At 43.4% G+C, this 26,104-nt stretch overlaps 1 protein-coding gene across 1 annotated transcript in view; it reads right to left on the bottom strand.

Annotated features, from left to right (window-relative positions):
• Positions 1-1,203: 1,203 nt before the first annotated feature.
• Positions 1,204-26,104, bottom strand: part of LOC143981461 (G-protein coupled receptor 83-like) — a 66,520-nt gene continuing 41,619 nt past the window's right edge. The window contains exon 4 of the mRNA XM_077479344.1: positions 1,204-1,979. Coding sequence (XP_077335470.1) covers positions 1,358-1,979 — 622 coding nt within the window. The 3' untranslated portion in view covers positions 1,204-1,357. The remainder of the gene's footprint in view (positions 1,980-26,104) is intronic.

The raw sequence follows: 26,104 nt of genomic DNA, 5'->3' as shown, positions 1-26,104 counted from the left end.
ACATAACAAATCTGTCCAAAACTAAACAAGTTTTTTCCATCCTGCACTTCTACTACTCTGTGCATTCTGTGATTGCGCCTGGTTGGGTTGTCTTCCCACCAGGCTATCTGTACTCACTAAACGTTAATTACAATGCAGTCCTGTTTCTGCAGAGTGTTCACTGCCACTGCACCAGGCTCAGAAGCGGCCCGTCCATTAAGGGCTCACGAGCGCCGCCCCCTTTCTTCAGCCACCTCCTCTATGTAGAATGGATAGATTCTTGCTTTGCATGAATATATCCATGGCCGCTGCTGCCAGCCCTTAATTAGGTGCCCTGCCCGTTTTGGGACGCCTGAATTACAGCACCTGATTAAAGTCATAGGCTCTAAAAGGTTTCAAGAGCATTGCGCTCGGAGCCCACCCTGGTGTGTTCGAAAAATAAATAAATTTTTTATTTTCTAACACTGAACTGCCTCTCCATCAATCAGGAAGCACATGTCAGATACCTGTCACCTAATTGGCTGAAAGGACAGGCGCTGCTATTGGACTCCTAGCAGGAAGCAAAAAGAGTCACCCTGAAGACAGTTTACCGCTGCCTTACCTGCCACCAAGATGGGGTAAGTGGACAGTCAGCGGGTGGGGATCACAGTGGTGGCATTTGATGGGCACAGTGGCTGCATTTGATGGGACACAGTGACTGCATTTGTCGGGGCACAGTGGCTGCGTTTGATGGCTAAGGGGCTGCGTTTGATGGCACAGTGGCTGCGTTTGATGGCACAGTGGCTGCGTTTGATGGCACAGTGGCTGCGTTTGATGGGCACAGTGAGGCTGTCATTTATGGATTTTTTCGGGATTTTTCAGAATTTTTTAGGTTGGTTGCGCCCTCCCAAAAATTTAGAGCATGAGTCGCCACTGACCAGGCTGCATATCTCCACAAACTTTTTTGCAATAGACCATGTCCCACATGGCAGCACCCAGCCTCCCATGCCTTTTTTGATAATAATTTACCTATTAGCCTTAAAAATGCATCTCCTATGGTGGGGTCCAGATTCGCCAAATTTCAAACAAGATTTGCCAAACTCTTGGTGAGTAATACCTATGCAGATTTTGCCATGGTTATGGCCGAAAGCATTTGACCATATATCACACCAGCCTAGTGCTGAAGGCACCATGCTCTTGCACATCTCCAGCTCCAAGATAGTCTGTACAATTAACATTAATAACTATGATATAAATATTTATTTTATTTATTTTATTCAAAGCACGTGAATTAAGTCAACAAATAGGCCTCTCATAGCAAACGTGAAAAATACAAATAAAAAAGAAAAGGACACAGAATCTGCAATGAATTGCCATCTGATGACCTAAAAATTGTCTTTTAACTGACTGTGACAATTGGCTCCACACTGGAAATGTCAGTCCTCCCTGAATGTGCATTAGTGGCAGAGCCACCGGTCTGAGGGCTGTTATCTTGCTTGCAGTTACAGTTTTCAGTCCAGGCGTGTCTGAAGTGTGGCGAGACTGACTGCAATGCATGGCTCTGTGCCAATCTCCTCCTTCTGCATACCCACAGCAAGGCCTTGAGCTCCGAGCGGAAACTCTCATTCAGCCAGCAGTAGATAAATGGGTTGTAGCAAGTGCTGCTCATGGCAAACCAGTGGAAAGCAAAATACATGGCATTGTTACTGCTGATGAGTTTACTGGACATCAGGACAAGATAACAGTTCAACGGGAACCAGCAAACGGCAAAGACCACCACTACAAGCATCAACATTTTGAGGGTCATCTTCTTCTTCCTCCTGTGGGCGTAGTATTGTTCCATGGTAATGTCCCCAATGGCATTTCTTAGCCACAGTTTCTTGGCCACCATGGTATAGGTGATGGAGATGACAATCAAGGGTAATACATAGAGAAGTACGAAGGTAGCCAAGTCCAAATACTTCCAGAAAAGGTCAGCTGGGTATGGAAAACTGGGAAGGCAAACCATCCGGACAGTATTTCTGCAAGAGGATAAATTAAATACTGGTTACAACATGCCAAATATTTTTTTTTACACCTCAAACATTTTAATCATAGGTAGCAATGAGCTAAATGGAGAGCTTTTTTTATTCAAAATGTTGATAACTGAGATTTTCACCAGAATTCAAAAATTTTGGCAAAGTGTTTTTTGTTGGTGGTTTTTATGCTCTTTAAATGAGGGCTACTTACTTTTAACCCTACTGCACCTGTTCTTGCTCCATTAATGGTCCCTCATTAGACTAATTATTACTTTTGTTTTTGTTTTTATTCAATTTTTTTATGGTGTATTTTTTTCTTTCTTTGAAAAGTTATCATATACCAACAAACTGCACAAAAAAAAAAAAAAGTAAAGCCACTTTAAACCTAAACTCTTAAAAACTCCCCAAAAAATTATTCTTGCATTTTTTTATTGTGTCCATTTTTTTATTTATTTTTTGCTGAAATTTGTCAAATTTATTCAACCCTAGTAAGTGGTCACAGGACATGAACAGCCTCCTCTGTCTGTATTATATACTTTAGGTGGGTGAATGGCTGGGGAGTGGGAGATACTCCTCCATGCCTGGACCCTCTACATATAATCCATGTTCAATTTGTTAGTACGTGTTTCATGGGTTTATTGGATTCCAAAAAGCAATCTTGCCATCAAATTTACCAAATTGCCTGTAAAAATAACTACACTGTGTTAGTGACTGTTTAATACCCACCATTAAACATTAACATGCAAAAGCAGGCATTTAAAACAGAAATAGACTAGAGCTACAGAGCAATTTTAACATCATCTTGCTGAGACACTTAACCCTTTTGCATATTTTTCTCAGTCGTGCTACTAAAACAACTAGTGTTTAGTGCCCTCTGGAACTTGGGGGAAGTAAAATTTCTCCCTTGCAGTGGGGTTGCCTCTACATCGCAAGGGTTGTATACTCCTTTAAATCTTGGGCAGTGTTTCTCATCCTTATTGAGACTGGGGCCTGGTAAATTCTTCCAAACCCTTCCTTGCCCTAATATTAAAAAAAATATATTGTAGGATATAAGGTTTCTCAAGGAAGCTTGAGGCAACTGCAGGGTGTAGTGTCTCTCTAAGAGGCTGTGAGTTTTAGAAGATCAATGTTGGACCCTGTGGAGGCTAAGGGACACTGTTGAACATTGAGGGGACTATGGCGAGCATTGATGCTCTGCAGCAAGCTAGGGCATTCTGAAGGGTGCTGGGTGGCACTATGGAATGGTAGAGGGAACTGTGGGTGCTTGGGGGTCTGGGGGGACTGTGGGAGGTTGGGGGGCACTGTGGGCCACTGAAAGGTTGGGGGGGCAGTATAGGAGTTGGGAGACACTGTGGGAATTCAGAAGATCTGCAGCTGCCTGGTGGCCTGGAAGGAGGGAGGCCAAAGCCTGGAGGTTGAGAACCATTGGTTGAGGGACTGGTATATCATATTTACTTCCCTAATCAATCACTCTTGCAGGCTCCTCTGTGCTGCAAGACCCCCGCAGCCCCTTATCTCCTGTGCCCTGGCGAATGGATGCCCCTGACATGTATGTGGGTTTGACACACACGATTGACAAGTCAAGCTGCATTTTATACATCAAAAGGCTATGCAGGACACACATACTTTTACTGTGCCATTTGTGGGCCAACCCGTTTATGGTTGTCATCATAAACATTTCAAAGGAGGTTCTTTACAAGGTTATCTACAAAGGGTTGTAAAATGCACGTTGTCTGATAAGACATGAAAGGGGTCTTAAAGATTCAGGGAGTTAAATGTTTTCAGTATAACCAAAGAACCAGCTTGCCCTATATTCAAGTCAAAGGGTAGAAGCTGTATATCAAGAAATTTGTTTTGATTGGAAGGGTCTAGAAGATAGTATACATGCATGAAAACTACCAAGGTGCATAATATAGATAGGATATGTGCTGGGTTGATGGAGTGCCTCTATGCTTGCTAGTTGCTATACTCCTGTTTCCATAGTAAGATGATATCAATTATTAGTCCTCCTCTATATACAACACTAAACCTAGCCATGTGGGGGCTAAACCTGGCCACTGCAAGAATGCATTTGTATTTTTCCTGGAGTTGGCTTTTAATCACCGGAAGTAGGGAAGAGTTGGCTTGATTTTACTGAACACTTACCAATTTTGTCCATTGATGAAATTTTACAGGTCAACTAGACCGACTTAGAGTCTCACAAGAAGTGTGCCTAAAATATCATATTTTTATTTTACATTTTGCTATAAAACTGTAATGTCATCAATTACATAAAAAATATGAGGGAGTTCATAAAGCACTGAGTAGAACTAACAGTGTATTTTGCTCTCATATAGAGTATAAGCCAGGGGTGTCAAACTCCATTTCATCATGGACCGCATCGGCAGTATGGTTGCCCTCAAAGGATTGGGTGTATCTGGGGTGCTATGTACGGGTGTCCCAATAATTTTGGTAATATAGTACATCTCCCAAACTGTACACGTTTAGGAGATATTTACAGTACCTGTAGCTAAGCCTTATTATAGATTAGGTATAGGCTTGCCTATAGGTAAAAATCATGCATGGGAGTTTACTCCCACTTTAACCACTTAACAACTTAACAACCGCCCTATGACGGCTACAGGGCGGTTTCTTAACTCTGGGAGGCTGTCATATGACGTCCTCCCAGAATTCCCAGGGGGGGCGCGCACTCGAGAGCATCCGGACCCGGCGCATCACGGATCACGGTAAACGGCCGCTCATAGCGGCCGTTTACAACGTGATCGCTCCGTCAAATGACGGAGTGATCACTTGTAAACAAACCGGTTCCTCCCTCCCCCTCTCTGTACCGATCGGAACAGCGGAGGGGGGAAGAGATCGGTGTCAGCAGCGCTGTGGGCTGCATCTGCAGTGCCCACTTTGCTGCCCACCGAAAATTAACCCCTCAGTTCCCTGCCATTACCCTGCAATACCCTGCAATACCCTGCAATACCCTGCAATACCCTGCAATACTCTGCAATACCCTGCAATACTCTGCAATACCCTGCAATACTCTGCAATACTCTGCAATACCCTGCAATACCCTGCAATACCCTGCAATACTCTGCAATACTCTGCAATACTCTGCAATACCCTGCAATGCTCTGCAACACCCGCCAATACCCTGCAACACTCTGCAATGCTCTGCAACACCCGCCAATACCCTGCAACACTCTGCAATGCTCTGCAACACTCTGCAATGCTCTGCAACACCCGCCAATATCCTGCAATGCTCTGCAACGCAATACTCTGCAACGCCATACTCTGAGATACCCAGCCATAGTCGGTGATACCCTGCAATACCCAGCCATAGACACCCGCTGCCCTCCGGTGCTTCTACCGACTCGCCAATACGATCCAATCCAGAATCTTTTTTTTTTTTTTTTTTTTTTTTCTAGGCTTCCCAGCTTAGAGGTGAGATGTGGGGTCTTATTGACCCCATATCTCACTGTAAAGAGGACCTGTCATTCCATATTCCTATTACAAGGGATGTTTACATTCCTTATGATAGGAATAAAAGTGATCAAAAAATTTATTTATTGGAGAAAAAAATGTCATACTAAAATAAATAAAGTAAAATGAACAATATTTTTTTTTTTTTTAAAGTGCCCCTGTCCCGCCCACATATGAAAACGGTGTTCAAACCACACATGTGAGGTATCGCTGCGAACGTTAGAGTGAGAGCAATAATTCTAGCCCTAAACCTCCTCTGTAACTCAAAACATATAACCAGTAAAAAAAAATTTAATCGTCGCCTATGGGGATTTTTAAGTAGCGACGTTTGGCGCCATTCCACGAGCCTGTGCAATTTTGAAGAGTGACATGTTGGGTATCTATTTACTCGGTGTAACTTCATATTTCACAATATGCAAAAATTGGGCTAACTTTACTGTGTTTTTTTTTTAAGCACAAAACTGTTTTTTTTTCCAGAAAAAAGCATTCAAAAAATTGCTGCGCAAATACCGTGCGAGATAAATGACCACCATTGTATTCTCCAGGGTGTTTGCTAAAAAAACATATATAATGTTTTGGGATTCTATGTAATTTTCTAGCAAATAAATGATGATTTTTACATGTAGGAGAGAAATGTCAGAATTGTCCTGGGTGCTCCAGAACGCCTGATGGCGCTCCCTGCATGTTGGGCCTCTGTATGTGGCCACACTGTGTAAAAGTCTCACACATGTGGTATCACCGTACTCGGGAGTAATAGCAGAATGTGTTTTGGGATGTAATTAGTGGTATGCATATGCTGTGTGAGAAATAAACTGATAATATGACAATTTTGTGGAAAAAAAAAAGTAAAAAAAATCTTGATTTTGCAAAGAATTGTGGGAAAAAAATGACAACTTCAAAAAATTCATCATGCCTCTTACTAAATACCTTGGAATGTCTTCTTTCCAAAAGGGGTCATTTGGGGGGTATTTGTACTCTTCTGGCATGTTAGGGTCTCAAGAATTGAAATAGGCCGTCCGTACTTCAGGTGTGATCAATTTTCAGATATTGGCACCATAGCTTGTGGACTCTATAACTTTCACAAAGACCAAATAATATCCACCAATTTGTACTTATTTTTACCAAAGATATGTAGTAGTATAAATTTTGGCCAAAATGTATGAAGAAAAAATTACTAATCTGCTAAATTTTATAACCGAAACAAAGAAAAATTCATTTTTTTACAGAATTTTCTGTATTTTTTCTTTTATAGCACAAAAAATAAAAAACCCAGCGGTGATTAAATACCACCAAAAGAAAGCTCCATTTGTGTGAAAAAAATGACAAAAATTTCATATAGGTCCAGTGTTGCATGACTGAGTAATTGTCATTCAAAATGTGAGAGCACCGAAAGCTGAAAATTGGTCTGGTTATTAACCACTTCAGCCCCGGACCAATAAACACCTTAAGGACCAGAGGTCTTTTTCCAATTTCGCACTGCGCTGCTTTAACTGGTAATTGCACGGTCATGCAATATTGCACCCAAACGAAATTTGCGTCCTTTTCTTCCCACAAATAGAGCTTTCTTTTGATGGTATTTGATTGCCTCTGCGATTTTTTTTTTTTGCGATATAAATGGAAAAAGGGCGAAAATTTTGAAAAAAAAAGATATTTTCTTCTTTTTGTTATAAGAAAAATCGAATAAACTAAATTTTAGTCATACATTGAGGGCAAAATTTATTCAGCCACATGTCTTTAGTAAAAAAAATGTCAATAAGCGTATATTTTTTGGTTTGCGCAAAAGTTATAGCGTCTACAAACTAGAGTACATTTTCTGGAATTTACACAGCTTTTAATTTATGACTGCCGATCTCATTTCTTGAGGTGCTAAAATGGCAGGGCAGTACAAATCCCCCCCAAATGACCCCATTTTGGAAAGTAGACACCCCAAGGAAATTGCTGATGGGTATGTTGAGCCCATTGAATATTTATTTTTTTTGTCCTAAGGGATTGAATAATGACAAAAAAAAAATAAAAATTTTTTTTACAAAAAGTTGTCACTAAATGATATATTGCTCACACATGCCATAGTTATATGTGGAATTGCACCCCAAAATATATTCCGCTACTTCTCCCGAGTATGGGGATACCACATGTGTGGGACTTTTTGGGAGTCTAGTCGCGCACGGCACCCCGAAAACCAATCACCACCTTCAGGATTTCTAAGGGTGCAAATTTTTGATTTAACTCCTCACTACCTATCACAGTTTCGAAGGCCATAAAATGCCAAAATAGCACAAAACCCCCCAAAATGACCCCATTTTGGAAAGTAGACACCCCAAGCTATTTACTGAGAGGCATGTTGAGTCCATGGAATATTTTATATTTTGCCACAAGTTGCGGGAATATTACAAACTTTTTTTTTTTTGCACAAAGTTCTCACTAAATGATATATTGCTCACACATGCTATGGGCATATGTGAAATGACACCCCAAAATACATTCTGCTGCTTCTCCTGAGTACGGGGATACCACATGTGTGGGACTTTTTGGGAGTCTAGTCGCGCACGGCACCCCGAAAACCAATCACCACCTTCAGGATTTCTAAGGGTGCAAATTTTTGATTTAACTCCTCACTACCTATCACAGTTTCGAAGGCCATAAAATGCCAAAATAGCACAAAACCCCCCCAAATGACCCCATTTTGGAAAGTAGACACCCCAAGCTATTTACTGAGAGGCATGTTGAGTCCATGGAATATTTTATATTTTGCCAAAAGTTGCGGGAAGATTACAAACTTTTTTTTTTTTTTGCACAAAGTTGTCACTAAATGATATATTGCTCACACATGCTATGGGCAGAAGTCAAATTACACCCCAAAATAAATTCTGCTGCTTCTCCCGAGTACGGGGATACCACATCTGGGGGACTTTTTGGGAGCCTAGCCACGTACGGGACCCCGAAAACCAAGCACTGCCTTCCGGATTTAAATATAAAATGCTACCAAAAAACCTGTTAGCGATGGCAGGGATCAGGCCTGACTCTGCGATCGCTGCAGTTATGTGTTTAGTGTTTTGTAAGTGACAGTGATCGATCGATACTGCACTTGGGTGGGCTGGGCAGAGGGGCAAAACGCAGGTGCTAGCAGGTATCTGGGCTGATCCCGCTAACAATGCGTTTTTTTGGAACCCTAAACTGCTGGGGACGCTAGTATAGATCTGATCAGATCAGATATTGATCTGTTCAGATTCTATAGCACTACGGGAGGTGTATGCTTTGCGTGTGGGTGTTAGCGGTACTGGCACTAACCTAGCGCTGCCTGGGGCGACGCAGACCCTGACCCTAAAACCTAATTGATATCACCCGCCGGGTGATCAGGGGGTTAAACCTTTATTGGGTAATAAATGGTGGGTGCCCTGATGCTATAAAAAACAAACTAACCAGAGTCACCCGTAACACTTATACGGTGATCAGTGGTGAAAGGGTTAACTAGGGGCAATCAGGGGGTTCAAATTTTTATTAGGTAGTATATGGGGGTCCCTGGCGCTATATAAAAACCTGACGGGGAACCTAAATAACTAACTGGCTAACCAGCGTCACCAGTGACACTTATACTGTGATCGCTGGTGAAAGGGGGTGAAAGGGTTAACTAGCAGCAATCAGGGGGTTAAAACCATTATTGGGTAGTATATCGGGGTACCCAGCGCTATAAAAACCTGGCGGTGAACCTAAAAAAATAACTAGCTACCTAGCGACACTGATGCAGCGATCAGAAAAATGATCGCTTAGTGACACTGGCAAAAGGGGGTGAAAGGGTTAACTAGCGGCAATCAGGGGGTTAAAACCATTATTGGGTAGTATATCGGGGTAACTAGCGCTATAAAAACCTGGCGGTGAACCTAAAAAAATAACTAGCTACCTAGCGACACATGCAGCGATCAGAAAAATGATCGCTTAGTGACACTGGCAAAAGGGGGTGAAAGGGTTAACTAGCGGCAATCAGGGGGTTAAAACCATTATTGGGTAGTATATCGGGGTACCTAGCGCTATAAAAACCTGGCGGTGAACCTAAAAAAATAACTAGCTACCTAGCGACACTAGCGACACTGATGCAGCGATCAGAAAAATGATCGCTTAGTGACACTGGCAAAAGGGGGTGAAAGGGTTAACTAGCGGCAATCAGGGGGTTAAAACCATTATTGGGTAGTATATCGGGGTACCTAGCGCTATAAAAACCTGGCGGTGAACCTAAAAAAATAACTAGCTACCTAGCGACACATGCAGCGATCAGAAAAATGATCGCTTAGTGACACTGGCAAAAGGGGGTGAAAGGGTTAACTAGCGGCAATCAGGGGGTTAAAACCATTATTGGGTAGTATATCGGGGTACCTAGCGATATAAAAACCTGGCGGTGAACCTAAAAAAATAACTAGCTACCTAGCGACACATGCAGCGATCAGAAAAATGATCGCTTAGTGACACTGGCAAAAGGGGGTGAAAGGGTTAACTCTAGGGGCAATCAGGGGGTTAAATCTTTATTGGGGGGTGATAGGGGGCTACCCTTGACCTAACACTAATTGTCCTGACAGTTTTTACTGTCACAACTGACACTGAATGCATTGATCAGTAAAGAAATGATCAATGCAATCAGTGACACTGTGACTGGGGGGGGGGGAGGGGGGGCGGGGGGGGGATCAGGGGGCGATCGGGGGGGGGATCGGGGGGGGGGTTTGTGTGCCTGTGTGTACCTACATGTCAGTGTAGTGTTGGTGCACACTTACTATTAGTCTTCTCCTCGTAGTCCGGTCAAAAAGACCGCCCCGAGGAGAATGACATCACTTCCTCCTTCCTGTGTAAACAATACACAGTGGGAGGAAGCTTCTCATTGGCCAGGAGCGATCCAGAGGGGGTGGGCGAAAACCAACGGCCATCCCCTCATCACGGAGCGCTCCTGGAGCGAACCGGACCGTCGTATCCAACGGGAGGGGGTCCGATCGGACCCCCCACCCGCTGGAAGGCAATCACGTACATCTACGTGATTGTGCCTGCCTGTGCCATTGTGCTGACGTACATTGGCAATACGGCGGTCCTGAAGTGGTTAAGGGTGTTTAAGTGCCCAGTGGTCAAGTGGTTAAAACCGTATGGGGCCAATATATTTATATAGTGAGATAGTAAAAAAAAAAAAGAAATATTTTATAAAAACGTATTTTTGGGGACTGAAAATGTAATTCCCCTTTTTAAAGCATTTTAGAAAAATCCCATCAAACTGGCCCAGTGGGTGTCCAAGTTTTTCGTATTTGCGATTGGCATGGACACAACTTTGAATGTGCCTTCAGCCTATTTAACCACTTTAAGACCAGCCGCTGCAGTTATACTGCAGCAGGTTGGCTCCCCTGTGCGAACCGTCGTTATTGTACATTGGCCACTTTAAGAGGAATAGGGGGTGCTCCCGTGGCGCAATGCCAGAGCCAATGCGCATGTCCACCAGCGACCTGCGATCACTCCTCAGAGAGACAGAATGGGGATCTGTCAATGTAAACAGATCCCCGTTCTGTCAGGGAAGAAGAGCGAGAACTGCTGTTCCTAGTGATGAGGAACAGCAATCTCTCTCCTCCTCCAGGCAGTACACCAAAAAATGGAACTTCCGCTTTAAGTACTCCTGACCCCCTGACATGCCACATTTAGGGTGTCTTTTTTTTTTTTTTTTGGAGGGGAAGGAGCGGGTACCTAGTCTTCACAATTACCCAGCTCCCACTTCCTCTCCTGGCACCACGGTCAGGCGCCCACACTTGCAATTCTGGCGCCACAGAGAGGAGGGGGAGAGAAGCGGGGCTCCGGGCGGCCGCATCGCTGGACCGTGGGACAGGCGAGTGTCTGTTTTTTTGTAGCTGCTGATTTTTAAATGGGTGGCACTCCGCATTAACCCCTTGATCGCCCCCTAGTGTTAATCCCTTCTTTGCCAGTGATATTTATACAGTAATCAGTGGCTATTTTTAGCTTTGATCGCTGTATAAATGTCACTGGTCCCAAAAAAGTGTCAAGTGTCCGATCTGTCCCACTAAAGTCCCACTAATAAACATTGATCATCCCTTTTACTAGTAAAAAAAAAAATTCTAAAAATCTAAAATGCCATAAATTTATCCCCTATTTTGTAGACGCTTTAACTTTTTGCTCAAACCAAACAATATAATAAGAGGACATGATCAAGGATCTGGTGTGTTTTTTCGGGGTGGGGGGGGGGGGGGGGGGTTAGTGTGGTTCATGTTAATGAAAAGATTTATATAGATATGTTGTGCCATGCATATTTCTATGTTTGTTGAAATGTGTTTTAATAAAAAAGTGATTATATAAAAAAAATAAAAATAATCAATATACGCTTATTGCGATAATTTTTTTTTTTTTTACCAAAAATATGTAGAAGAATACATTTTGTACCAAACTGATGAAGAAATTTGTTTTTTTGTTTTGTTTTTTTGGATACTTATTATAGCAAAAAGTAAAAAAAATATATATATTTTTTTTTCAAAATTGCCGGTCTTTTTTTGTTTATAGCGCAATAAAAAAACAAAAACACAGAGGTGATCCAATACCACCAAAAGAAAGCTTTATTTGTGGGAAAAAATTACATAAATTTTGGTTGGGTACAGGGTCACATGACCAGGCAATTGTCAGTTAACCGGTTCCCGACCAGCGCGTGCTGATATACGTCGGCAGAATAGCAATGGACAAATGGGCGTACCTGTACCTCCCTTTAAATTTGCCGCCGTGCCACGCGCCAGCCGGGACCTCCGTGAGTCGGGTCGTGGGTTCTGTGGACTCAATCGCTGCAGGGATACCCGCGATCGTCTCACGGGGAGGAAGAACGGGGAAATGTATCTCCCCATTCTGCCTAGTGAAAGTGTCTCTGCTCCCTGTGATTGGGAGCAGAGATCAGTGATGTGCCACACGTAGCCACGCCCCCACAGTTAGAAACACACCCCAGGACACACTTAACCCTTACCCTGCCCCCTAGTGGTTAACCCCTTCACTGCCAGTGTCATTTACACAGAAATCAGTGCATTTGTATAGCACTGATTGCTGTATAAATGACAATGGTCCCAAAAATGTGTCAAAAATGTCCGATGTGTCCGCCATAATGTCGCAGTCATGATAAAAAAACGCTGATTGTTACATTACTAGTAAAAAAAAAATTATTAATATAAATGCCATAAAACTATCCCCTGTATTATAAACACTATAACTTTCGTACAAACCAATCAATAAACGCGTATTGCGATTTTTTTATTTTTATTTTTTACTAAAAATATGTAGAAGAATACGTATCGTCCTAAACTGAGGAAAAAAATATTTTTTATATATATTTTTGGGGGATATTAATTATAGCAAAAATGTAAAAAAGAATGTGTTTTTTTTTTTTCAAAATTGTTGCTCTTTTTCTGTTTATGGCGCAAAAAAGACGTCAATTCTGTTTGGGAGCCACGTCGCACGACCGCGCAATTGTCAGTTAAAGCGACGCAGTGCCGAATCGCAAAAAGTGCTCTGGTCTGGAAGGGGATAAAATCTTCTGGGGCTGAAGCAGTTAAATCGACGCAGTACCGTATCACAAAAAATGGCCTGGTCAGGAAGTGGGCCTTAAGTAGTTAAAGCTTTGACCAAACTCTTTTGTTTCTGAGCTTTGTTAAAATGAATGAAATGAACAAATGTGTGTGAACTCAAATGATGGATAAGCTGTGCCGGCAAGAAAAGCAAAAAAGTTTTTCCAGCATGTAACCTTAATTGACGCCACAAAAATATAAAGAATAAATACAGAAAATTGGCAATTTACTTTACTTGGCAAAGTACCCGGCTAAATGCATCTACATCTTTATAGAAGGGAAATTTTGTTGTCATAGAAACCATCATGCTCCTATTTTATTTATTCCTAAAGTGATTCATACTCAACGTGAGGCCAGAAACGGCAAACACCAAGAGTCTGAGTCACGGCATTGAAGTGCTATAAGAAATGTGTGCGAACATACGTTTCTTCGTCATGTCTTTGCATTGGAGAAGCACAAGGACTTTATGGAGTTAAAGCTGAGCCCTGGATGAGATACGACAGTGGTTTTCCCTGCCAGGATATTTTTTTATCTCTTCCTATCCAGTACTGAGATTTTCACAGCTCTGCCACACAGCACACCCAGGTGAATGACACCATTTACAGTTAGTTAACTTCACCCCTAAAAAACAAAAAAACTTTATTTTTACTTGCCTCCCGCCCTTTCCCACAATTAGAGAAACGTTTTCTTTAATTTTTTATTTTTGGTTCTGCACTTCCTCCTTTCTTGCCTAGGCAAAAATGACGTTGCGCTCCTGTTGCCCTTAATGGCGCAGCGGCATTGCCATATTCCACGCATTGCACAGATTTGCCAAAAGGGCTCTGCCTGGCCTTCCAGCGCACATGTGCATACATAAGCAGTAGTGTATTTAGGTTTTGTGCAGCCCTAGGCATGACTTAACTCGTGCAACCCCCCTAATTTAAATACGACCCACCCCTTCCTGTCAAGGCCACACCCCTTACCGTTTAAGACCTGCCCTGGATTTTTTCAAGTGGGGACACTAGTTCTGAGGGCCTGGGGTGGGGGGAGAGCAAAGAATTACCTTAATTTGCATAGATTTCCTCTCACTTACTGTTTGACTATGGGGCAGGAAGTGAACGGAAATCTCTGCAATGGGACACTACAATGGATCGTAAAAAATAAACTGACGGGCTATATCCCTCCTTTATTCTATCCAAAATGAAAAAAAAAAGTGTTGCCTATAGTTCTACTTTAACCGCTTAAGGACCGCCTTTTTTTTTTTTACCAAAAGTATTTAGAAGAATATGTATCGGCCTAAACTGAGGGAAAAAATGTTTATGTATGTTTATATATTTTTGGGGGATATTTATTATAGCAAAAAGTAAAAAATAACGCTTTTTTTCAAAATTGTCACTCCATTTTTGTTTATAGCGCAAAAAATAAAAACCGAGGTGATTAAATACCACCAAAAGAAAGCTCTATTTGTGGGAAAAAAAGGACGTCAATTTTGTTTTGGAGCCATGTCGCATGCCCACGCAATTGTCAGTTAAAGTGGCGCAGTGCCGAATCACAAAAGGGGGCTTGGTCTTTTAGCTGGAAAATGGTCCGGGGCTTAAGTGGTTAAGCACAAATTTCTGATAATTTTATGGAGAGGACTAAGAAGAAGATATAACCATGCCAATGGTACAGCAGAAAACATATAGTGCAGCGAGGAAGGTTTGTGGTCTGGGATGATAGGACAGTCAAAATTAGAAGTGGCGTTTCTCACACACACACACACACACACACTTGCAGAATGCCGGCCGCCCGCATACTGGAGGCAGTGCGGCCGCATTATGGGGGTGCTAAACTTATTTGCCTCTCAGCCCAGTCTGCCCCATAAGGCTGGTGCTGCACTAATAGTTTGTGGGGATTCTTTCCGTGCTGCCCACCTGCAAAGTACTGCCCTAGGCCTGGGCCTTGTCGACCTAGGCCAGGATACAGCATTGTAAGTAGGTCCCACACACAAGGGGTGGGCGGGATGGGAATCTGTCCTTGGCTCAATGGTTTACTGTTAGGATGGGGGTGCCTTCTGGCTCCAGGAGTAGGGATAGCAGCATCCCCTAAGATTGCCCATCATGAATGGGGTGGATGGGCGCAGGTTAGCGTCTTTGCCTTGGGTGCTGGATAACTTTATCCCGACGCTGCATATGTAAACAAGGATGGCACCAAACAAGTGAGGCATCGCCGTGAACATCCATGTGTGAGCAATAATTCTAGCTTCAGACCTTCTGTGTTCCTTCAACTACCTCAACTCCAGAAGATTTTTCCCCTTTAACCACGTAAGGACCGGAAGGTTTTACCCCCTTAATGGTCAGGAAATGTTTTGCTATTCAGCACTGTGCTGCTTTAACTGGTAATTGCGTGGTCATGCAGCACTGCACCCAAACAAAATTGATATAATTTTTTTCACACAAATTGTTTTTTTATTTGGTGGTATTCAATCACCACTGGGTGATGGCCCATTGTAGGGCGGAGGGGTGCTGCCCCCCCCCCCGCCCCAGTGCATACGGGGTGCCGGACACATGGATTCAAATAAGTTTTTTTTTATTAGAAGCATGTGATTGGAGCCAGAGGCTCTAATAGTCTTCAAAATGGGTGGTGATCCTATTGGCCACCATGGAGGAGAAGGCAGGGCAAGCCACCGTGAAGCACCAGGAGAAGGAGATGCCACCCTGAGAAAGGGGTGGGAGAGCACTGCGCCCTGAGCCCACCCAGTTGTGTAACAATAGTGAGTTAGTATTTGCTAATTTTTTCCTGCTTCTCCTCCTGGTGAATCAGTAAGCGTGTCCTGAGCAGTGATGTAAGTAACTCCGTTAAAATAAATGGAGTTACTTAACGCAGTTACTTTAGAGGGTAACAAGTAATCTAACTGATTACTCTTCCCCTCATGGTAATGCCGTTCCCATTATTTGGGCGGCGTTACCACAATTACATCTACCGCTTGGGACCAGGTAGACGGGACTAGCGATAGAAGTGAATGTCGCCGCCTTCATTGGCGAGATTGACACCTCGCGAGCCCCGTCACCTGGTATGGATTTAAAGGAGAACCCCTACGGTGAAAAAACGGCATGGGGGTCCCCCCAAAGTCCATAGCAGACCCTTATCTGAGCACGTAGCCCAGCCGGTCAGGAAAGGGGATGGGGACGAGCAAGCACCCCCCTCATGAACCGTACCAGGCCACGTGCCCTCAACATGGGCCCTACAGCCCCCCCACCCCAAAGCACCTTGTCCCCATGTTGATGAGGACAAGGGCCTCTTCCCGGTCTGCGGGCGGGGGGCCTATCAGAATCCAGGAGCCCCCTTTAATAAGGGGGCCCCCAGATTCCGGCCCCCCACTCTCCTCCTCCTCCCGATGTTGACATGATGCTCTCTCCAGCCGTAATGGCAGGAACACGTTGTATGGCGACTTATATAGGTATAAGGGGCGGTGTCATCGGGGGAGGTCAAATGATGACCCCGCCCTTTATGATGTCACAGTCCCAGCATCCCCCTGGGACATCACCCAGTGACCCCGCCACTTATACCTATATAAGTCGCCACACAACGCGTCTCTGCCATTACGGCCGGAGAGAGCGGAAGAAGCCTGTGTGCTCAGATAAGGGTCTCGTAGGGGGTTCCCCTTTAGATCCATACCAGGTGATGGGGATTGCGAGATGTCCCATCTATAAAATATTAAGAAAAAAGTCAGTTACTTTGCTGAGTAACTAATTACTTTTCCAATGTAGTAACTGAGTTACTAACGCAATTACTTTTTGGGAGAAGTAATTTAACTAATTACTTTTTTAAAGTAAGATGACCATCACTGGTCCTGAGACCCGACTGGCTGAAAGAAGTGCTTGAATTGGAGGAGAAGAGGTAGAGGAGGAGGAGACGCAGGGGAAGCCACTGTAAAGCCAAGGAGGAGGAGACGCCAACCTCCACCTGGCCCTGGACCTAGATACGGTAAGTGCAGGGCTGATGATCAACCATGGGGGGATGCGGGTGATCTGACTGGTGGCGTTTGCGGCTGATTCAACTGACCATGGCTGGGGGTGCATTGTTTGCTACCCCCCAAAAATATATAGCACCAGCCACCACTTGATATGTAGCTGTGCCTGTATGAGCTGTCAGTCTGCAGTACATTGTGGGCAGGCAGTCCATAAAAAGCTAAATTGGTAGTCTGTAAAGACTTTGAAATGCGTCACCTATGGATAATTTAGACGAAGCAGAGAGTTAAAGGTTGAGAAGGACCAACGGGGACTGGATGACAAGGTGTTAATAAGAGAGACAAAGTAGGTTTGTTTGGCAGAATGGAGGCAGGAATTGTATTTTTAGAAGGGATGATTTCTATAGGGTGAAGTCCTGCACGGATTTGGTTTTACTCCAGTCGTTCAAGAGCACAACAATGTGTAATTACAAAAATGCTGTGCTAAATATAGCAATATAATTAATAAAACATAAATAAATGAAATACACTGTATGTGAATACAAACAATAAATTAAACAACAAATTAAGCGACTGAAATTCCCCCAAAAATGTGAAGGTGACACAAACAGTCTTGATCAACACTGTTGATTAGTGCTACAAACACGACGCCTCACGTGCTCCTCCACCTAGTGAACAATACAACTCTTACCAGAGAAAAGATCTAAAGAGTCAAATGTACTTGTGTATCCACATGGTCACCTGCGAAAAGTATGTGCATCCACTGGTTCTGCTACAGCAGTGTAAAAGATAAGTGCTCATCATCAGTATAAAACTGATTTCAATGCATGGTGACGCCATGAGCAATAGCTCCTCCCTACACATTTCGTCACATATGACGTCATATGCTATCATAATTTGCAGATGTACATAATTGTTTTACTGTGAGATTTTACCTTGAGTCAAAATTAAAAAAAAAAATGTTGATTACGTTTTAAGTAAACTGACTATAGTGTTACCATGAAAGTCCTAAGAGTTATTTTGAAAAGGAATTTGTTTATAAGTATATAAGAAGAAGTTGCTTTCACAGACTAAATGTAGAGATCAGAAACCTCTAAAAATGAGGATAAAACAGGTACATTTTTGAAAGGTGTTGAAATAACTGAAACATAAGTGAGAGTTAAATCTAAAAATCTACAGACGTTTCTATAACATGTAATTAAGCAATAATAGTTCTGTAATTTGTTTTCCTAAAATTATAATTATACTTTATCACTGTAGAGCGTTTCAAGAGAACATATGAAAAACCATTAAATAAGGTGAAATCTAAAAGTAGAGAATTCAACAAAGATAGAGAACTCGACCGTTCAAAAAGCTTTTGTAAAGAATTGTAATTTATGGGAGCTTCAAATTAAAGTCTATTTAAACCACTAATTACACAGTCTAAGTATGTAGATGGTATATGAAAGTAGATATAAACCAAATCACTAAAATCTCAGATACACTTTAACGTGTTAACCACTTAAGCCCCAGACCATTTGGCTGGCCAAAGACCAGAGCACTTTTTGCGATTCGGCACTGCATCGCTTTAACTGACAGTCGTGCGATGTGGCTCCCAAACAAAATTGACGTTCTTTTTTTCCCACAAATAGAGCTTTCTTTTGGTGTTATTTCATCACCTCTGCACTTTTTATTTTATACAAAAATAGAGCGTCAATTTTGAAAAAAACACATTGTTTTTACTTTTTACTATAATAAATATCCCCCAAATTTTTTTCCTCAATTTAGGCCGATATGTATTCTTCTACATATTTTTGGAGTGAATCTAACTGTTGGGGGGCGTGGCTACGAGTGACGCTGCTCCCGATGAGAGGGAACAGACAATCAGTGACAGTGTCACTAGGAAGAACGGGGCGAAGCTTGTTTACATCAGCATCTCCCCATTCTTCCTCTCCGTGAGACGATCGCGGGTATCCCCGCATTGAGCCCGCGGGACCTACGATCCTACTCCCGGAGCTCGTTGCAGGGTCGCTCACCATGGTGGACACCTGTGCGGGCAGCTCCTGAGTCCTGCTTCTGCGTGTATTCACACAGAAAGCGGGATTTGGCCCTGCATCATTGGATTTGATTTACAGCAGCGGGAGCCAATAGCTGCACTGATATCAATCTATCCGTTCAAGACCCAAGACAATGGGCAGAGAGGAAGAGCACGTCTCCGCCGAGGGAAAGAATGGGCTCAGGTGAGTAAAACGGGGGGGCTAGACAGTGTCAAAGTTTTTTCACCTTAATGCATAGGGTGCATTAAGGTGAAAAAACATGAGTTTACAACCCCTTTAAGTGTGACAAATATGTAAAGAAATAAAAAATCAGAAAGGGGGCAAATACTTTTCCAAAGCATTGTATATTCTTATGTACTCCAGTAAGGCAATTCTCAGTTCTGGAAGCCACTAGGTGGTGACCACTCCACTGATATTTGGCAGACTCCCCTTTTTGCTGCTAAAACAGCCCCGTCTCCTCAAGGCATAGACACCACTAGACTTCTGAAGGTATGCTGTGGTATCTTGCACCAAGCCGTCCGTAGCAGATCCTTTAAATCTTGAAAGTTGCAAGGTGGGGCCTTCATAGATTGGACATGTTTTTCCAACATGCCCTACAAATGTTTGATTGGATGGAGATCTGCAGAATTCAAAGGCCAAGTCAGCACCTCGAACTTGTGTTCTTCAAGCCATTATTGAACTCATCAGACCAGGCCAACTTCTTCCATTGCTCTGTGCTCTAGTTCCGATTCTCACTTGCCCATTGTAGGCACTTTTGGCTGTGGGCACCCTGACCGGTCTGTGGCTACGCAGCCCCATACACAACAAACTGCAATACTTTGTGTGTACTGACACCTTTCTATCAGAACCATCAATAACTTTTTCAGCAATTTGAGCTACAGTAGCTCTTCTACTGGATCGAACTATATGGGCCAGTCTTCCCTCCACACCTCCATTAATTAGCCTAAAGCAGGCCATAGATTATGCGATTTTCTTTTGTTTTCCATCGGTTGCAGGAAAGGAAAAAATACTTAAATCCCCCATCAATACAGTCAGTGTTGATGGGGGAATCCCTCCCACAAATCTGTTGGGTGGTGAGGGGTGAGGGGGTTTCTCGGGGAGCCGCTCCTGCTGGGAGGACACAGTTAAAACTGCTAGCGGCTATAGCCCTAAGACCCTTTCACCGGTTTGCCACTTATACTTCCAGGGACTGCTTTTGGTCAGTCCTGACCAATGCAGACCAGGAACATCCCACAAGAGTTGCAGTTTTGGAGTTTTCCAGACTCTGACAAGGGCCAAATTGTAAAATTGACAAGATGACCGAGTCGCTCAAATCCTTACACTTGCCCATTTTTTCTGTTTTTAACACAACTTCTGGGGCAACATATTCATATGTGTGTGTATATATACACATTATATTGTCAAAAGTAGTGGGACGCCTGCCTTTACAAGTACATGAACTTTAACGACATCCTGGTTATTGAGTTGGCCCACCCTTTGCAGCTATAACAGCTTCAACTCTTCTGGGAAGGCTGTCCACAAGGTTTAGGAGTGTGTCTATGGGAATGTTTGACCATTCTTCCAGAAGAGCATTTGTGAGGTCAGGCAACTGATGTTGGACGAGAAGGCCTGGCTCGCAGTCTACGCTCTAATTCATGCCAAAGGTGTTCTATCGGGTTGAGGTTAGGACTCTGTGCAGGCCAGTCAATTTCCTCCACCCCAAACTCGCTCATCCATGTCTTCATGGACCTTGCTTTGTGCACTGGTCCAAATCATTTGGTGGAAGGGGGATTTTGGTGTTGGGTTGATTTTCAGGGGTTGGGCTTGGCCCCTTAGTTCCAGTGAAGGTCACTCTTAAGGCGTCAGCATACCAAGACATTTTGGACGATTTCATGCTCCCAACTTTGTAGGAACAGTTTGGGGATGGCCCCTTCCTGTTCCAACATGACTACGCACCAATGCACAAAGCAAGGTCCGTAAAGACATGGATGAGAGAGTTTGGGGTGGAGGAGTCCTGATCTCAACCCAATAGAACATCTTTGGGATGAATTGGAGCATAAACTGCAAGCCAGGCCTTCTTCTTATCCAACATCAGTGCCTGACCTCACAAATGCACTTCTGGAAGAATGGTCAAGGTCAATGGTTCAAGTGCATGTAAGGGCAGACCTCCCAATACTTTTGGTAATATAGTGTGTGTGTGTGTGTGTGTGTTTATGTTTATGTGTATGTATATGTATATATATATATATATATATATATATATATATATATATATATTTATATATATATATATATATATATATATATATTTATATTTATATATATATACTGTAATTTAAAAGACAAAGTGCAAACCATTGGTCCAAGGGTATTTTTTTTATCTAGGATGTCAAAAAAAACTCTGCACACTGAGCCAGTCAGGTCTACTGCAGTGAAATAAGCATGCTGATAGGTGGAGAGAGCATAATGAGAAAGTAATGAGCTCTGCTGCTTCTTCTATCATTGTCTAGTCAATGGGTTGGAATGGGGACCTGAAAGTGAAACTTCAGAATCGAAAGATCAGGTGTGTTTTGGGATAGGGTTATGTGTGGTGTTTTTTTTTTTTCCTGCTTTTAGGTTTTATGGTCACAAACAAAAAAGGCGGGGGGGGGGGGGGGGGGGGAACTGTCAACTCTATGTGAATTTCTATTGTTTTGGAATGGTATGTACAACATACTCTTATACAGTAGGTCAGGGTCCCACACATTTTTGGCTCTATAGTATATTAAACGCTTGCTTATTTGGCACTTTACCCCCCTTATTGCCCAGGCCAATTTTCAGCTATCAGCGCTGTCGCATTTTGAATGACAATTGTGCGATCATGCAACACTGTACCCAAATGAAATATTTATCATTATTATACACAAATAGAGCTTTCTTTTGGTGGTATTAAATCACCACTGGGTTTTTTATTTTTTGCTAAACAAACGATAAGACCGAAAATGTTTTTAAATAAAATTTGTTTATAAAATTTTGCAAACAGGTAATTTTTCTCCTTCACTGATGTGCACTAATGAGACTGCACTGATGGGCACTGATAGGTGGTGTGATGGGAGTCTCTTTGGATGGGGGCCCATGAAACCCAAAATCCCTTGGAGAGGCTGAGAAACGCTTGTTTCAGCTCCCTATGCATCTCCTATGCTTAAGTTACCCTGTCTCTGTTAGGGGCAACTGAGAAAATGATGGAACATTGTAACAGTTTTATAGACTGCTGCCATGCCATCTGCAATCCCTGATTTATCAAATCATTGCTTGGATATCGATTTCATGGTCTTAAGTGTAGGAGCCGGTTCGTCTACTACTGGGAGCTCCTGCTATTGTGTGAAGGTGTTCTGTGTTTATACTTATGATAATATGTATTGTGTCTTCTGAGCTAGAAGACGGCAAGTCTGACCTGAAAGGTCAGACCTCTGAGTCACCTAGGCTGGTTAAATGACTAGTTAGCCCATGTTAAAGTGGTTGTAAACCCTTACAAACCACTTTGACCTACAGGTAAGCCTAGATTAAGGCTTACCTGTAGGTCCAAGCAATATCTCCTAAACCTATATGGTTTAGGAGATATTTGCCCGAAAACGTGCACCGCTGTCTACGGCGCATGCGCCGTAGACAGCGGCGCGCAGGCGCACTGAACGCTGCAGTTCCAAAAATGGAGCTACCGCATTTGTCGACTCCCGTGCGCATGCGCGGGAGTGACGTCATCGCGGCTTCGCCGAATGACAGCGGCGGAGCTGCGAGACGCCACCAGCAAGATGGATGCGGCGGACTACAGGGGACAGTGCGACTTCTCTGGCTCCTGTGTCAGGTAAGTGACACATAATGGGCTACTATGCGATGCATAGTAGTCCATTATGCTTTACCTTTGCAGGGAAAAAAAGAGGAAGTAAACTCATCTGGGTTTACTTCCTCTTTAATTTGTTTCTGGTTACAGTTTGTATTGTTAGGGTAATATGATCAAGAGGGGGAACCTCCGTCTCAAGTGTATAAAAGCCTATATTCTAGTTCAAATGAAGAGTTCCAGCTTTACAGCCAAACAAGTCCTGCCTAGTTCTTGGTTGTCACATGTGGCTATAATATTTAATATCTATATTCAGACTGGAAGAAGTGGTATATGACAGAAGCACTTAAGTGGAGTGTGAGACGTTCCGTTACAGGCGGCACTGATGGGCTCTGATAGGCGGCACTGATGGGCTCTGATAGGCGGCACTGATGGGCTCTGATAGGCGGCACTGATGGGCTCTGATAGGCGGCACTGATGGGCTCTTATAAGCGGCACTGATGGGCTCTTATAGGCGGCACTGATGGGCTCTTATAGGCGGCACTGATGGGCTCTGATAGACACTGGTAGGCGGTACTGATGGGGAGCACTGAGAGGTTTCACTGATGAGGAGGAACTGATAGGTTACACTGATGAGGAGGCACTGATAGGTTACACTGATGAGGAGGCACTGATAGGTTACACTGATGAGGAGGCACTTTTAGGTTACACTGATGAGGAGGCACTGATAGGTTACACTGATGAGGAGGCACTGATTGGCAGCACTAGTGGACACTGTAGGGTAATCAGTGCCCTAAATATCATTGTAGATGTTCCTTTTAACACAAACCGGTTATCGCTCTTATTTCTCTCCTCACGCTGTCAGCATGTGGACAGAAAAGCTAATAACCGGCTTGTTTACTTCCATGATCAGCTGTCATTGGACACAGCTTATCATATGATAAAGGCCCGCTGTGATTAGTCCTTTACCCTGACCTGTGGTCAGCTGAGTCGGAAAGGACTCCGCGAGCAGAGAGTGCCAACCACACGCCGCAGGCAGCATTATCACTGGAGGACATCCGTGTACATCCTCCCGGCAAAATAAGCCCATGCTGTAGCTGTCTTTCGGCTGTAGCGCGGGCAGGAAGTGGTTAAAATTGGGATTTTATTAGTGAGGCGAATTCTACATTTAAACTTTGGGGCATTTGTCTTTTTTATAATTGAACTAATAGAATTCATTAAGACATAAAAAAAAAGTAGAAGCAACGTTTCCCGTAATTGATTATTATTTTTTAAGAATACTTCAAATTCATCTCTATCGCCATTTAGTTTCTGAAATCCTCTGATAATTTTATGCCATTATCTGTACATAAAAGTCAGACATGTCTGTGTGCATTGTACGTAAATCGCTCGTTGTCTGGGGAGATCTGTCTCAGAGGGACACCACTTAACTGTAGACACAATGATTAGAAAACTTTCAATTCTATCTAAAACTTTTTAAGTTTTAATACATTGTGGAAACATTAGTGCTGTCTGTGCCCCTGCTGGGGGATTCATCTAGGGCTACGCTAAATACATATATTACCAAAAGTATTGGGACACCTGCCTTTACACGCACATGAACTTTAATGGCGTCTCAGTCTGTGGGGTTCAATATTGAGTTGGCCCACCCTTTGCAGCTATAACAGCTTCAACTCTTCTGGGAGGGCTGTCCACAAGGTTTAGGAGTGTGTCTATGGGAATGTTTGACCATTCTACCAGAAGCGCATTTGTGGGATCAGGCTCTGACATTGGACGAGAAGGCCTGGCTCACAGTCTCCACTCTAATTCATCCCAAAGGTGTTCAGGTTGAGGTCAGGACTCTGTGCAGGCCAGTCAAGTTCCTTCATCGCAGACTTGCTCATCCATGTCTTTATGGACCTTGCTCTATGCACTGATGCGCAGTCATGTTGGAACAAGAAGAGGCCATCTCCAAACTGTTCCCACAAAGTTGGGAGCATGAAGAGTTCCCTTCACTGGAACTAAGGGGCCAAGCCCAACCCCTGAAAGACAACCACCACACCATAATTCCCCCCCTCCCCCAAATGATTTGGACGAGTGCACAAAGCAAAGTCCATAAGGACTTAGATGAACGCGTTTGGGGTGGAGGAACGTAACCTCAGCCTGCGAGGCCTTCTCGTCCAACATCTCACAAATTTGTTTTGGAAAAATTGTCAAATATTCTCTGACACCCTCCTAAACCTTGTAGACAGCCTTCGCAGAAGAGTTGAAGCTGTTATAGCTGCAAATGGTGGGCTAACTCAACATTTAACCCTATGGACTAAGTGCCGGTTCACACTACCACAACTTGGGATCCAACTTGTCAGACCTCAAGTTGCCCTAAGTCACGGGACATAAGAAATTCCATTTAAGTGAATGAGAGCCGTCTTAATGCACACTACTGAAGTTGCTCCAATTTCAGAAAAGGTTTCTGTACTATTTCAAGGCAACTTCTAGGCAATTTGTACCTATAGATTTCAATGGAAGTCGCCTCCAAGTCAGATCTCCATCTATTTTGAAGCAACTTTACAGGAAAAGAAATCGGTTTACCCAGGCAAACCCCTCCCCCCGAGAGCTGATTATACTGTGATTGGCCAAAGTCGCCTGTCCTGGAGGCAACTTTAAGTCGCATTGCTTAACATCGCACTGAAGTCACCTCCAAATTGCCTTGCAAAGTCGCGTTGTAAGTCAGGTTGCCCCTGTGTGAACCGAGCCTTAGTCTGGGATGCAATTAAAGTTCATGTGCGTATAAAGGCAGGTGTCCCAATACTTTTGTAATATAGTGTATACTGGAGACCATTTTCACCATGCCACGTCTCAAGGAGGACGGAGCCATCTTTTTTTCAGGCAGGGTCACCATCTGCTCTCTGGACTAAGATGCCGACTCAGAGTAAATCCTGGAGGCTGTGCAGTTCTTGGCTGTGTTTGCAAATGTCTGGCACAGATCAGTCTCTGCTGCAGCCTCTCACCTTGTGACTTGCTACAACATTAGGCCCCTGATGACGCATTCTAATGACGAAACATTGGGTGGAGCCTGTATGACGCAGGGCACGAACGGACTACAGTTGAGAGGTTACTTCTGAAGCGCTGGTCACTTCTTATTTTGCGCTTTCTGTTCTACAAAATGTGAGTGTAATTTTTACTTATAAAATGTTGAATTCATCTTAAGATGCTTGCGCGATGAGTGGTGTCTTTTTATTTCTATGAATACTGAGCCGTGTGTAATGGTCTCCATACCTTCTCCAAGCTGTGAGGAATTTTGTATCCTCACACTGATCGGGAGGAATCACTATTTGAGCCGCTGTTAT

This window comes from Lithobates pipiens, unplaced genomic scaffold, assembly GCF_037356315.1.
Source record: "Lithobates pipiens isolate NorthernLeopardFrog02 unplaced genomic scaffold, aLitPip1_a1.2 Scaffold_1, whole genome shotgun sequence".
Taxonomy (NCBI): Eukaryota; Metazoa; Chordata; class Amphibia; order Anura; family Ranidae; genus Lithobates; species Lithobates pipiens.
This window is presented reverse-complemented; position numbering and strand designations above follow the sequence as displayed.